This window comes from Oreochromis aureus, linkage group 12 (assembly GCF_013358895.1).
Source record: "Oreochromis aureus strain Israel breed Guangdong linkage group 12, ZZ_aureus, whole genome shotgun sequence".
NCBI lineage: Eukaryota > Metazoa > Chordata > Actinopteri > Cichliformes > Cichlidae > Oreochromis > Oreochromis aureus.
This window is the reverse complement of record NC_052953.1, coordinates 35,700,817-35,716,247: the sequence shown is the minus strand read 5'-3', so window position 1 is coordinate 35,716,247 and position 15,431 is coordinate 35,700,817. Positions and strand designations below refer to the sequence as shown.

At 43.8% G+C, this 15,431-nt stretch overlaps 1 protein-coding gene across 2 annotated transcripts in view; it reads left to right on the top strand.

Moving 5' to 3' along the window:
- Positions 1-15,431, top strand: part of zfr (zinc finger RNA binding protein) — a 58,336-nt gene that overhangs the window by 4,112 nt on the left and 38,793 nt on the right. For both annotated transcript variants that reach the window (XR_005615219.1, XM_031754392.2), the window contains exons 3-6: positions 297-579; positions 9,685-9,823; positions 13,881-14,099; positions 14,498-14,733. Coding sequence is in view for 1 of the 2 variants with exons in the window: in XM_031754392.2 (XP_031610252.1) it covers positions 297-579; positions 9,685-9,823; positions 13,881-14,099; positions 14,498-14,733 (877 nt within the window). In the remaining variant the exon portion in view is untranslated. The remainder of the gene's footprint in view (positions 1-296; positions 580-9,684; positions 9,824-13,880; positions 14,100-14,497; positions 14,734-15,431) is intronic.

Below are 15,431 nucleotides of genomic sequence, written 5' to 3'. Positions count from 1 at the left end.
TGGATGTTTCAGTGGGAGAAAGGTTGTATCATCATCAGGTGACTACTTCAGTCTCAGCAGGTTTCCAGCCTTATAAACAGGATATTTACACAATGACTGAAACTGGCACCACTGGGGAAACGGTGGGCTGTGAGACCAGTGTGTTGATCATTAATATGCAAATTTTCATGGGAGTTTGGGGATAGCTGTACAACTTTGGAGACACTGGAGTCTGAAAAAGATCTTTTAACATGTGCCAAGGCATTTCTCAGTTAGACTGTCGAGATAACCTTCATGTTTCCCTTTGTGTCTCCCAGCCAGCAGCCAGCAGCCGGGGTAGCATACACCCATCCAACCACAGTGGCCAGTTACACAGTTCATCAAGCACCAGTGGCAGCACACACTGTGGCAGCAGCTTACGCCCCTGCTGCAGCCACAGTTGCAGTAGCTAGGCCTGCTCCTGTTGCGGTGGCAGCTGCTGCCACTGCTGCAGCTTATGGAGGATACCAGCCGACCCATGCGGCCACCGACTATGGCTACCCTCAACGGCAGCCTGAAGTCCCTCCACCACCCCCACCAGTCACCTCACAGAACTACCAGGTACCACGACGTTTTTCTGTAGACTCACAGATTCCAGAACATTCTTTGGAGTCTCTTTTTTAAATTCCATCGTTCCCGAGGAATATGGGGAGACTCCAGATAATGCTACCTTCATTATATTTGTTGGAGCTCAGGTGCCATAAATGCATTTGCAGAATTCCATTAACTAGTTTCTAAGTGGACACTATCAGCAGGAATTAAAGAAATTACACACAGGTTAATACATTCTCTCCATAAGTGCTTTAAATCAGTCAAATTAAATGCAATTCAATGACTCTCAAAAACGTAATGATGGCGTTTTAAAATGAGGACGGGAGAAACTCGATTGAGTTACAGGACATGATTGGTTAGTTGGCAAGCAAGTGGGTCTGCTGCCAGAAAGCTGCTGTGGATCCTTAGCTTGGGGATCTTCCTACATAACCTCACCACAGTACTTGATGCTGTCCTCTGAGGGAAACATGTTGGACGTGGCAATCCTCTCCCTGTACACCATCTGTGTGGAGACCCGGAAGCAACCATCAACAGCAGGTACCTGAACTTTTTCTGATGAGAACTTATTAGCATCTGAAATGGAATAGATAGATTTTAATGAAACTGTACAATTTTAAACAGTCCAGTCGCTTTGCTTGACTAATAAGTGTTCAAACCTAGTATGGGCACCAGTTGTCAGCAATAGTTGGCAGATCAGACTGGGCCAAGAAATGGTTTTAGATTTGTTGTAGCAGGCTTGGTTTTCCAAAGGTTGTCCTTGTGTGACATGTTTAAGTTACTTCACAGCAGATGGCAGCACATTTATTTTTAGCTTAACAGCCTACAGACAGCTGTCATGTTACACTGCTGTCTGTAAGCTGCATGTATTCAAACCTAGCACCACTGAGGAAATCGATTCAGCATTTAATGAATCGATATCACATTAGTCAAGCTAAAATCAATTTGAATAAGGAAATGGTTGTTTTTGGTGTTCTTAAAACTACCCTACTGAGGTCTGTCAAGAGATTTATTTTAAATGACACTTCTTCAGCTGAGAGTCTAAGAGTGAAGACACACACAGACGCTGCAGTTTTAACTTGCAAGGGCGTTTCACAGAACGCTCACATCAGAGTGGGGGCCCTGTGAAGTGCGCGCTCTGCTCTTGCACTTGCCTTTATTTATACACAAGAAAAATGAATACATTTGTTCAGTGACGTGAGCATATGTGTATGTGATTGTGTGTGTGTGTGTGAGGTCAGAACTGCTTGTTTGACTTCTTACTATCGCTGTGGGAAGGTTCAGATACAAATATCAGAACACGTTTTATAAAGAACAATCAGTCCAAAACAATGAAAAGTACAATCAGTTCTAAGCTAGGAAATGATCATCATGCAGCATTCTGTCACAAGTAAACTTATATCATTAAAAGCTTATACTGACTAAAAACTACAATTTTCTATTGACAAGGTGCTATTTCAGTGTACTATCATGAGGACGTGTAAAATACAGAAGCTGTCTAACAAATAATAAATGGTATACATTGGTGGGGGAAGAAGGCAAATTGACTGATTTCCACCTTCGACGTGTTTGTATTAATATTTCTTCTACTTTCAACAGGAGGGCTCCAGAAACTGGACACAAGCTGCATTCATTCTTTCTGGACCTTAAACCTCTGCGGTTCTGTACATATTCTAATAATAATGATAATAAAGTCGACGGAATATGTATCCTCGATTTTTGCGACGGCGCACAATCTGGCCGTTACCAACACATTCTTTAAGAAGCGGCCATCGCACCTAGCCACCTACACCAGCGGCGGACATGCAACTCAGATCGACTATTGGATGGTTCGGCGGCGAGACCTCAAACAGGTCACGGACACCAAAGTAATTCCATATGAATCCGTGGCCCCCCCAGCACCGTCTACTCGTCATGGATACGAAGATTGTCAAGCCAAAGCTGCCCAGATGCCGGACAGGACCAAAACGATTCAAATGGTGGAAGGTGAAGGAGCACAAGGAGAAACTGACAACTATGCTCCTCTCACTTGCCGTAAACAATGACCAACCTGCTGAGAAGACGTGGACTGAAGCGGCGGAGCGCATTCACAACATTGCGGAGGACACCGTTGGTTCAGCAAAACCAGGCAGAAAATACATTGAGAAACAGGTCTGGTGGTGGAATGAGGAGGTACAAAAAGCAATAAAAGCGGAGAAGCTGGGCCTATAAGACTTGGTGGCGATCGCGAGCACATGAAGATCTCACCCGATACCGCGCTCTGAAATCGGCAGCAAAGAGGGCAGTGGCCTTCGCGAAAAGATGACACTACCAAGATCTTTATGACCAGCTCCAAACCCCAGAGGGGGCCAATAACATCTACCGACTTGCCAAAGCCCGCCACTGCGCGAAGCAGGACTTCGATACGAACCATGTTGTCCAAATCAAGGGAACCGACGGGCAGGTTCTGCGAGACCCCCGAGACATCCTTCAGCGCTGATCAGATTATTTCGCTGGAATCAGCAATGAAGAATTTACACATCCACCTATCCCGCCCGCGGACCCAGTCGCAGGGCCTGTCACACCAATCACCACTGCCGAAGTTCAAAACGCGTTGAAGAAAATGAAAAACGGAAAAGCCACAGGACCGGACGACATCCCAGCTGAAATCTGGAAGATGATGGGCGATCGCGGTACAACATACCTTGCGGCACTCTTCAACCATATCACGGTCGAAGACAAAGCCCCCCGAGCTTGGACATCGAGCATCACAGTGCCCATCTGGAAAGGCAAGGGAGACGTCACAGAGTGCACCAACTATCGGCCAATTCGTCTACTCTGCCATGCAATGAAGATCTTCGAACGTGTCCTGGAAAATCGGATCCGTCAACTGGTCACAATCGCCCCGAATCAATGCGGCTTTGTTAAGGGCTGTGGAACTATCGATGCCATACATGCGTACATTATAAAGAACAAGACGGTGCACATGATCTTCCTGGATCTGGAAAAGGCATTCGACAGGGTCCCCCACAAGCTTATTTGGCGATCATTACGAACTCATGGTGCCCCGGAAGCTTATGTGAAATGGACTCCGCTGCTCTACCGTAATGTCACAAGCGAGGTCCGATGTTCAGCGGGAACATCACCAGCCTTCCCGATTACCGTTGGCGTCCACCAGGGCTCGGCCCTCTTGCCCCTGCTGTTCACTCTCTGTATGGACACCGCGACGGCTGATCTGCAATCACCACATCCATGGAGCCTCCTGTATGCAGATGATGTGTGCCTATCAGAAACAGAAAACTGCCTAGCCCTGCAAACCCAAACACAAGCATGGAAAGACCGGCTCTCCGAAAACGGCATGCGCCTGAACATCAAAAAGACTGAGTACCTTGAATGCGACCCCCAGACCAACAGTGCCATCACTATCGACGGCGAGCCGCTGACTAAAGTTGCCCAATTCAAGTACCTCAGGTCCCTTGTCACCTCAGACTGCGAAACCCTACCAGACGCCAGACTCCGTGTCAACACAGCGTGGATGAAGTGGCATCAGGTGAGTGGAGTCTTATGTGACAAGAGAATGCCAATCTATCTTAAGGCAAAAGTCTATAAGTTGATTGTGCGGCCAGTGGCACTCTACGGGTCAGAGTGCTGGCCAGCGACGACCAAACATGAACAAGCTCTTCACACCATGGAGATGAAGATGCTGAGGTGGCCTCTGGGTCTCACACGACTTGACCAAGCGAGGAACGATGATGTCAGGAAACAATGGGGAGTGACACCGATCACAGACAAGATGCGAGAGGCGAGGCTCCGATGGTACGGCCATGTTGTCCGTAGCGATAAAAATTCCATCGCAAAGACAGCCCAGCAATTAGATCTGGAGGGAAAAAGGCCACAAGGAAGACCAAAAAAGCGCTGGATGGACCAAATCAAGGATGATATGAAGGCTGTGAATGTTACACCAGAAGACGCCCTTGATAGGAAGAAGTGGAGGAAGGCATGCAACATAGCGGACCCTGCGTCGCGGGATATAAACCGCTAGGAAGAAGAAAGAAGAATGATAATAAAGTTTAATAAAATGAAGTGTTGTGGTTATTGTCAGTTTTTGCTCTTACTGTGAGTGTAGTCTTTAAGAATAATGCAAAGTTCAAATTTAATTTTGTCATTTATTAATAATTAATTACTGCTTATAGCAGTCAAAGATGTGTGGGCAGGGCTCTAGAGTGCGACCAATTTGGTCGCAAATGCGACCAAATTTTTCAGTGGTGCGACTTTAAAAAAAAATAATAATAAAAAAAAAAAAAATTTGGTTGCACCGGTGCGACCAAATATTTTCGGGTAACAAAAAAAAAAAAAAAAAAAATCTCTGCAACTCTCCGTGTGGTCAACAGCAGACACACATTATGCCCCTATCGTGGACTAAACCAATCAGAGATAGTCAGGGGCGGGACCTCTCTGATTGGTCGTGGTCCAGTTGAAAGTGCAGGTGGAAGAGAGAGGTGAGTAGCTTGAATAGAGCGATATCAATTCATAAACGGATTCCACACAAAGACGTAAACACAGAGCGGACCTGACGCATCAGAATCAGCTTTGTCTTTCTCGGCTTTCTCACCCCACGGTCCGAACACGGACACGCTGTCGGAGCTCAGCGATTCTGATGCGTCGGGTCCGCTCTGTGTTTCCGTCTTTTTTGCGCTAGATTCTGAGCTGCAGGTTTTGTCTCTCCAACCAAAATTCCCCGAGCCAGCAGCAAAAGAAGCAGCAAACTGCGCTTCACATTTGATCAATGTCATCATGATTTCCCTCTGACTTTTGCTGTTTTGCTTCCACCACGATAAAAATCACACTTCATGCACAGCGCTCTCTCTCTCTCTCTCTCTCTCTCTCTCTCTCTCTCTCTCTCTCTCTCTCTCTCTCTCTCTCTCCCTGTGTGTACATCAAGAACAGTTTCCCATCTCAAATCTCTGTTTTCTGCATTATCCATTCGCTTATTACCCACCAGTCTACTGTTGTTTACAGCGCTGTCGGCCGCTGTCTTTTTCTTTTCTTTTTCTTTTTTTCACTTAAATGACCTCGGACAAGAAAGCCTAATTTCTGCTGTTCAATACTGAAGAAATTTAAACTTCTTAAAATTATGCAATATTGCAGAATATCTTTAAGGTTATCTGCTATAAAATGCCAGACCAGGAAAATCTCCTTCATGTTTTTCTGTGTTTTATTCTCAGTTACTTTGACACAAAGGCATCTGCTGTGATGTTCACAATTCTGATGAAGTCTCATGTGTATCAGTACTGATAAATGATCAGAATTATAGTATTTCTGACTGTCTGAGGCTAAATTGAATCGAATCAGGACTTTGAGAACCGAAATCGAATGGATTATAGAAATCAGTGATGATACCCAGCCCTAGTGAGCAGCCTAGGCCCGACAGAAGTGGATGTAGCTGTGGGTAATAAGAAAAGATGAAAAGAACTATTGATAACTTTTGTGTTAAGTTAAGGCCTGATCCGTCTGAAATTCATAGCCAGCTCTGACACGGAGCCATCAATCTTTGAATGCTGAAAAAAACAGCAGTGTATCCAGAAAACACATTATATGCTGTAATAAATGCACTGCCCAAGTGTCCCCTCTCCCCACTGCCTTTCAGCAGCAGGCAGCAGCAAACAGGTCGTCTGAGGAGGCCGAGATGATGATTAAGTTTAACATTTTCTACAATATTGACAAAGCAATTTAAGCACAAGTTTGTCTGTATGGACCCCCCAAAAAAGAAAGTGCACATGTAAAACTGCGGTGTTAAGCGATGCGGTTGAAAAATTGAGTGCGCCTAACTTTTGTGCCGGTACACCTAACTTTTTAAAGTTAGGCGTACCGGTGCGCCCATGTCACATTTTAAAACTGAAAAAGACAAAGTTTTAGGTATCGTCATAATGAAATTATGTTGGGACGTTGCGGTGGAATTATTTTGAGTGAATTCTGAGGGGACCATTTTATTCTAAAACTGAGGGAAAATGAAAGTGATAGGAACCGGTAGTTGTATTATGACCAGTATGGTATTCCTAGGGATAACATTATTGCCCAGCTAGTTGCAGGGCTCGCAAAATTTCAAAATCCCTGGTAGCCCTTTGGGCAGGGACTGTTCAGTTTTTGGTAGCCCAAAATAAATTTAAGTAGCCCGAATCAAAAAAGAGAGCAATTTTTTGGATTGATGTTTTGTTTCCTTTACAATGTTATACTTTAATGTATAATATTGTAACGGAAACAAAACATTAATCAAAAAATTGTTGAAACACAAATTACAACATCAACTCAAATACTTGGTTCTAATTGAACAGAAATTTCTATGAACTTGTAAGAACTGTGTAGAACATGAATCAGTCTGTGTCAGATCCTGAATTTGAAATTTCCACTGAAGTCACAGGTAAGAGGCAAATGGAACCAAGATCGAGGCCATTTGCTTTTTGAAGTTTGCAAAGACTGCTAAATTTTGCCAATGGTAGTTCACTCTTTCCAACATAGTACGCTGTTCTAAACAGATTTTTCAGGTTTATTTTTAGTGTGTTCTTTGCAATTGGTGTTTGTTCTGGGAAAGATATTGCAGACCGAGCAATAATGCATTTCTTGCATTTCTCATGGGTTCTAATGGGGGTCTTTCTTAAAATTACTGGTCCCAGTAACAAAGGCACTTGTCAACTCAGAAATCGAGGGAAAACCAACAACACACCCAGCAGAACATTATGTTATTTACAGGGGTGCACATAAGTGGTCCGCAGGTGCGCATTCGCTGTCAAAATAAAAGATGCACACCAGATAAGAAGTTGCAATGCGCGTTTGGGTGCGCGGGTGGAAACTTTTCTGTTCAAACAAGCCTTTTGTTGATCTACATATTTTATATTTTTTACACTATTTACATTTGATCTTTTACGTTGTGTATATAATATTTGTGTACAGCGCTTTGTGACTGTCTGTCTGTGAAAAGCGCGTAATAAATAAATAAAATAAAAGGCACTGTTTTTGTCCGCTAGAGTGGGATTTTCACGGCATATTCTGCACCACATCTCTGTGTGTTCATCATTTGTTTGAAGCCAGCTCACCTCCTGCAACCACTTTTCCGAGAATACGCGCTTCTTTTGCGGTTCGGACTCCTTCTGACATTTCTTTGGAGGTGGAGGAACACCAAAGTAATTGCTTAAAGGAGCTTGCTTCTTCGACATCTTTAAGAGTTCTAAACAAATGTCTGTCCTCCCCCAGAAAATCTTATGTACTCAAACGTGCGTTGCAACTTCTTATCTGGTGCGCGTCTTTTATTTTGACAGCAAATGCGCACCTGTGGACCACTTATGTGCACCCCTGGTTATTTAGCTTGTCATATTCCAGCCACAGAAATTCTTTTGTCCATGAAACCATAAAGCTGCACTTTCTTTTTGCCTCATAGTCTAATTTGTCATAACTTTTCCGTTTTGTGGTCGGCTTTTCTTTGGCTGTCACTTCTTCACCCTGACCTGTCTTATTTGGCTCTGCAGAACTAAAATTCCTGCGTAAATCCATCTGTTTTTACACACGTACTTGCATAACAGTCAGCGATTCTCTGCGCAATCAACCTTTCACATGTTTAAGCTTGCTGTGGGAGATTTCACTTGTTAGGTTTGAATAGTAAGCTAATGAGTGATAAGACGATGTCAGAGGAATTGGTTTGCAATTAATCGTCACTCACCAATCAGTGCTGCCGCTCTCTATACACAGTTCGCGCGATCGCAAAGTGAAAGCAAAAAACAAGCGCAAATTCAAACACGATTTCAACATGTCACATATTGACAGTGGCTCACCCGATGCCAATGACATAATTACCCAGCTACATTTCCGAAAGAATGCAAATGCATTGAAATATATTTTTCCTTCCTGTGATAGCCCGACGGGCAGGGCTGAGATAGGTTTTGGTAGCCCGACTGGAAAAATCGCTAGCCCGACGTCCGGCTAGTGATTTTGTGAGTCCTGAGTTGGTAGCAGTGGCTGGAGGGTTCTAGCTGTTGCTGGGTGAAATCACTGCACGTCATTCAGTAATATGGTAACACCTTTCATTGTAAAAGATTAGCACGGCAACAAATGGTTTTCAGAAGGTGAAAATTCTCTATTTACACTTTGTGTTGCCCTTTTTGAAGTTTAGCTGCTGCTTGACTAGCATGAAAACCAAAGACTGGAGTTTCACTACAGCTCGGAGACTGTAGTGTTTCTCCCTTCCATTCAAGTTTGACCACAAGGAGTACGCTAGGCCCCAAAACGATTTGGTCATTAACAATCACAAAGTAATTAGAACGAGGTTTTTGCTGCTGGGTTTCAGTCTGGGAGAATTGCATGTTTTTCCAATAGCCACCTACTGGTCTGTAAGCCTGTGTGATGGGGGCTTCAGGACTAATTTTCTCAGGCACTCCCATGAACCTCGAGCAACTATTTGAAAACTGTCATGAATACTTATTTTGCCCCCGTGACTGGTGGTTGCAGCCCTGTCTCCTGGCCTGTGTGACTGGGCTTAATCACTTTGTTCTACATTATCACAGTTATTGTCATGCATCCAAACTGGCGTGTTTAGGACAAGTTGAAGTCATGTGGTTCATGGTCATGTTTCTGCAAAATATTTGGAAAAATAAAACAAAGAGGTCTTCATTGGACTTAGTCTAGTGAACTACTCGTGCACCTGACTGAAACACCTCCACACAGTTCTCAGTGTTACAGCTAACTGCTGGAACCTCCCACTTCAGAGCAGCTACCAATGACGAAGAATCACTTCCAAAGACAGAATGAAGGTGGCCAATCTGCCCCTTGTTGCTTTTAAACATAGAACTCTGCTTCAACTAGGGTCTAATAGGAAAACCAACCCTCGTAGACTGTTTTTTACCCCTCAGCCGTGAAAGGCTGATGACCTGTCCATGGTGTAAATGACACTTAGTTCATGTTTGATGTCCTGTTTAAGAGCAGACAGTTTTATCATTGATGTGAGACTTATGATGAGTAAAGTATTATGACAAAAAACACAGTAGACCTCCAGTAGAAGTTTGGAGTTGATTCTTTTGGCACAGATGCATTGAAATATAGACTGAAACAGTGGAATGAACAACGATGTCTGAGACTGTGATCATTTTGCAGGATTCCTACTCCTACGTCCGGTCGACGGCTCCAGCTGTAGCTTACGACAGTAAGCAGTATTACCAACAACCCACTGCAACAGCGGCTGTTGCTGCTGCACAGCCACAACCCAGTGTTGCAGATACCTACTACCAGACAGGTACACTTAAATACACATTTTTCTACCCCATTACTACCAAATGCATTGATTTGCAATCATTTTCATTACCTGCTCATTTTACTACCAAGAAAAGTTTGTCCCTACTTGATCTTCTGTTTCCCCTCACCCCCACCCGGGAGATGGCCTGACCTCCCAGAGTCTGGATCTGCAGGAGATTTCATCCTGTTTTCCTTTCTACTGTCACCAAGTGTCTGCTCATAGGGAATGAGCTGCTTATTGGGCTTTTTCTTTAATATTGCAGGACAGTATAAAGTGCATTGAAGTGACCGTTAAGAATTGGTGCTATACAAGTAAAAAGAATTTGAACTTGTAAAACTTTGAAACTCTTTACACACTATATTGTCAAAAGTATTCACTCATCCATCCAAATAATTGAATTCAGGTATTCCAAGTACAGTGGAACCCTGACTTACGAATACCCCATTTAATGAAAAACTCAAGTTACGAAGGCACTGAACGGCAATATTTCTGCCCGTGTTACGGCAAAATGCCCGTGTAACGAAATCCGCTGACTCTGATTGGCTGAGCCTACAATGCACACAATGCCTTCCGAATCATGTGACAACCCCTTGGCTTTTGTAATTGCACTTCGCTGTTCCACTTGAACGACGTATTGTTGTTCTAGTTAGGCTATAGGTTAATTGCTATCGTTCAGCATCGCCTCACTCAAAAGGCGCGATGGGTGCTTCGACTTATGAAAATTTTCGACTTACAAAAGACCCTCGGGAACGAATTAATTTCATAAGTCGGGGTTCCACTGTAATTCAGTGGCCAGATGTGAACAGAATAAAGCAACTAGCCTTTCAGACTGCTTCTACAAACATTTGTGGTACAGTGATGAATACACCTGTGCAGAAAGTCTAGTTGCGAATTTTCCTCTTTCCCTCTGGAAATGAATGGGAACCACACCAACTGTGACACAAAATGATGGGCCACGTAAAATCAGAGTGGGTTGAGTGGATGCCAGCATCACTGTGAACCAGTGCCTGAGGCCATAAAACATGCACGAGCTTGACTGGACTGCACAGAGTCCTGACCTCCACCCGACAGTACAACTTTGGGATAAATTAGAGTGTGAGCCAGGCCTTGGCATCTAACAGTGTGTGTGTGTGATCTCACAAATGCACTTCTGGAAGAATGGTTAAAATTTCCTCCAGATACACTCCTAAAATGATTTTAAATTATAATGAATTTCCTAATGAGCCAAATGTTTACCGTGAGTTCTGGGACTAGACTACACACCTTAGGCTACGTCCACACGTACACGGGTATTTTTGTTTTTTTTAAAAAATCCCCTCCACATGTTAACGCCAAAGACGAAGGAAAACGCTGCCAGGAACATGCCAAAGGAACGGGTGGCGATATATTCCTAACTGTGTAGAAATGTTGGCCAATCAGAAGTCTAGAAGCCTGGGTGGGAAAGAGTAAACAAAGATGGCGCATAGAAGCAGAACTGAGTCCTATGTGTGGAGGGACAGAAACTGTGTGTATATGTAAGCATTTAAACACTGCAGAGAGTAAAATTAACGGTACTTTGTGTAAGTCCGCCATTGTAGAAATTCATTTCACCGAAACAATAGCGTGGCGCACACTGTGACGTCAAAAAAGGCGCCCACCTTTGACGCTGCGTTTTCTCAGTTTTCCTCGTCCACACGTAAACGCAAAAACGGAGTTTTCGAAAATTTCCACCCTGGCAGGAGTTTTTAAAAATCTCCGTTTTCAGTGACGAAAACGCCGTTTACGTGTGGATGAAATGTGCAAACGCATAGAAAAATCTGCGTTTTCAAAAATACCCGGGTACATGTGGACGTAGCCTTAGATTACTGACTCTTTACAATGAAGCCATGCAGAATGTGGTTTGTCTATGCAAGGCCTGCCATGAAGGTCACACTGTCACCAGAGAATGAATTTTAAGTTGACTGGTTACCCCACAGTATACTGCAAATTCAGTGTCTGTCAGCCTTGCGCATTGACTGCACCCACCCACCGATGTGTCTAGGAAAGAGGCTACGACTGTCGTATTCCTTCTATCAACCAACTCCTTAACCAGACACGACTAGGGCTGACCAAAATCTCATATCCCGATATTAAGACATCTATCGTCCGATAACGATATAATGGTAAATGGCCTGTATTTATATAGCGCTTTACATATCCAGTCATTCACCCATTCACACACACATTCTCACACTGGTGATGGCAAGCTACGTTGTAGCCACAGCCACCCTGGGGCGCACTGACAGAGGCGAGGCTGCCGGACACTGGCGCCACCGGGCCCTCTGACCACCACCAGTAGGCAACGGGTGAAGTGTCTTGCCTAAGGACACAACGACCGAGACTATCGGAGCCGGGGCTCGAACCGGTAACCTTCCGATTACAAGGCGAACTCCCAACTCTTGAGCCACGATCGCCCCATATAAATCACAAAAATGTAACATTTTCTGTAAATTCTGTGACTCTCGGGCAGCTCGACTTGCGTGAAGTGTTTCCAGCTGGGCGTCGCGTACCTGGAGTCGAGTGTTTTAACTGATGCATGAAACTATACATTTTTAGACTTAAGTTGCAATGGCCGACGTTTTCTTTGAGTATTTATTACACAGCGTGCTGCGGGGAAAAGCCTGTTCTAATGTTTGAGTCTACGGTTTATTTTTTAGCACCTGATGGCTCTTTTTGCTTCTCATCCGTAAATAATCTGCATCTTTCACATGATTCAGTTTATTTTGAAAAGTCTCAACAGGATCTTGAGCTTTATTGTGAAAGGTTTATGTGGAAAATAAACAAGCAGACACAGGTGGTTTTACCGTCGTTGTTGCTAACGACAACGCATTAAAAACAAGCGCTTGTCCGTCTGTAGTGTGGTTATATTAAATATAAGAGAAAGAGAGAACTTTAGGAAATTAATATAGCCACTACAGTGACCAGCAAAATATTGCCGTAAACAGTTTATTTTGCGACACCACGAAACAAACGATGGTGTAAAATGAAACGATAGACGTTTTTATATCGTCATCCGATATATATCGTTATATCGAACAGCCCTAGACACGACATCACAAAGTGTCCTACCCAGAGAGGAAAGTCAAAGTCAGATTTATTGTTATTACTGCCTTATATATATGGGACACAGTGCTGAAATATTGTCTTTCCTACTGTGTGGGAAGCAAAGATGTGAGCTGTGAATAACAGAGAGGCCTCTAAAAATATGGAGAACTAAAAAGTGGTAATAATTAGTCAAATATTAATTATACAAATATGGTTACAGTGTATGTAATTTATTGGAGTATGTCCTTTACAGTGCTAATAAGATAAGGTGTAAGACTGGATATATAGAAATCACAGGAGCAGTGCAGTGTGGAGTGGTTGCTTTGTGTTTGTGTGGGAGTGAGTTCAGCCTGGAAATGTAGCGGTTTCTTAGTCGGGTGGAGGAGGCACAGGGTGGTGTTTCATCTTGTCCCTGAGGGAAGCTGTGTGAGGGATGGGTGGAGTCCACTGTAATGCTGACTGCTTTGTGTGTTGGTGGGAGAGCTATCTTTACTAAGCGCAGCATGGTTCCTGATCTGGAGGCGGGGATGCTTTGAATGGCACCAAAGTAGAAGGAACACATTATGGGTACCTGGGGTCTGGCTTTCCTTGGTGTGTGCAGACATTGGAGACGTTCCTCTGTATCGTGATTACAGAGCAGCCAGTCCGATGTCAGACTGGCTGCTCTGTAATCACGTGATTGGATCATACGATCCACCCACACTACCGTTGTGATCTACCAGTGGATTGTGATCGACTTATTGGTCACCCCTGACGTACAGTAACACTGGAACGGTTTCACAGCATTTTTTTTCAGATGCACTCTTACAGGATATGGGGTTTAGCTCTGCTTGGAAGTGATTCACTTTGGAAGAAATAACCGGCATGGGCAAGATGTTTTGGTTGATTAATTGTCCCACCCTAGCTTGCAGTATTCAGTGAGAACAGAGGCGAGTACAGCAAAACGTGACCAAGCAGAACTTTGAAATTTTGCATCCATTTCTGTGTTTTCTAGCCCCCAAACCAGTCTACAGCCAGGGGGTGACATCATACACCCAGAGCCAGCAGACTCGACAGGTGACTGTGATAAAGCCAGCTGCTCCCAGTCCAGCCTCTTCAACGTTCTCCATCTACCCAGTGACATCTACTGTCCAGCCTGTGGCTGCTGCAGCCTCTGTTGTCCCGTCTTACTCCCAAAGTCCAACATACAGCACTAATGCTGTTACATACTCTGGTAAGCTGTGACACTTTATCACAAAAACACTGTTCCAGGAACAACTTTTCTACTGTAGTTTGTGAGTAACATGAAGGTGAATCGTAATGCAGCCGATCAGTTTTGTTCTGGATAACAAATGAGTATATGTGTTTATTTTTAGCCGTATGAGAGCGGCAATAACAATGGTAAACAATATGTCTAACATTATTTGATACTAGTAGTGCTGTGTTTACCTCATGGGACAGCTACAGCGCCTTAGCTCTGTTAGCATAGCTTTGAGACCTTTAGTCTGATTCTGTGACATGTTGAATAGAAATGTTAAATATGGTCTCATTGTGTAAATAAATGTTTTTTCTGAGAACCTTTTGAGAAGTTCACAAACAGAGCAGCAGTAAGTAGGTTTGGATGTTTTTCAGGAACCTCATACTCTGGCTATGAAGCTGCAGTTTACTCAGCAGCCTCCAGTTACTACCAGCAGCAACAGCAGCAGAAGCAGGCAGTGGCAGCTGTAGCTGCAACTGCAGCATGGACAGGGAACACCTTTACCAAGAAACCCCCCTTTCAGAGTAAACAGCTGAGGCCCAAACAGCCCCCCAAACCTCCTCAGATACACTATTGTGATGTGTGTAAGATCAGCTGTGCTGGCCCACAGGTGAGTTCACCGCTGAGTGCATGGATATCTAAAGCCATATTCAAAATCCATGTTTAAATGTAAAACGTCTTGTGAGATCTCCACTTCTTTTCTATGGAGTGCCTAATGTTGGCCACAAAGTCTTTCAACCATGCAAAGATAGTACATAAGTGCCTCAGACCCTGTCAGCCACTTAAAAACATCATGTTGACCAAAATGCATTAAGATTCTACCCATTTCAGTTGTTGTTGTTGCCTCATCCAGCTCATCAGCTGTCTGTGTGCCCTGTATGAGGTCAATGGGATTCAAATTTAAATGCTGCATCATGCAGTTTGTTCCATTTCAGCTACCAAACACTCCTTGATCAACTCATTAGTGAGTGGCAACTTTGTTGCTTTTTAAAATAATTTACGTACACAAGTTTGTGCAAGTCAATCAGTTTTATTTCTATAGCTCAAGACACTTTTTGTATTGTAAGGTAAAGACCCTACAATGATACAAGGAAAATCCCAACAATCGTTTGGGCAAGCGTTTGGGTGACAGTGGGAAGGAAAAACCCTTTAATCCCTTTAGCAGGAAGAAACCTCCAGCACGACTTGGCCCAGGGAAGCAGCTGCCATTGGTTGGTGTTAGGGGAGGAAGACGGGACAAAGGCCATGTCCACACTAATGCGTTTTCGTTTGAAAACATCGTTTTCTCTTAGTCTTGGACTTCTGTCC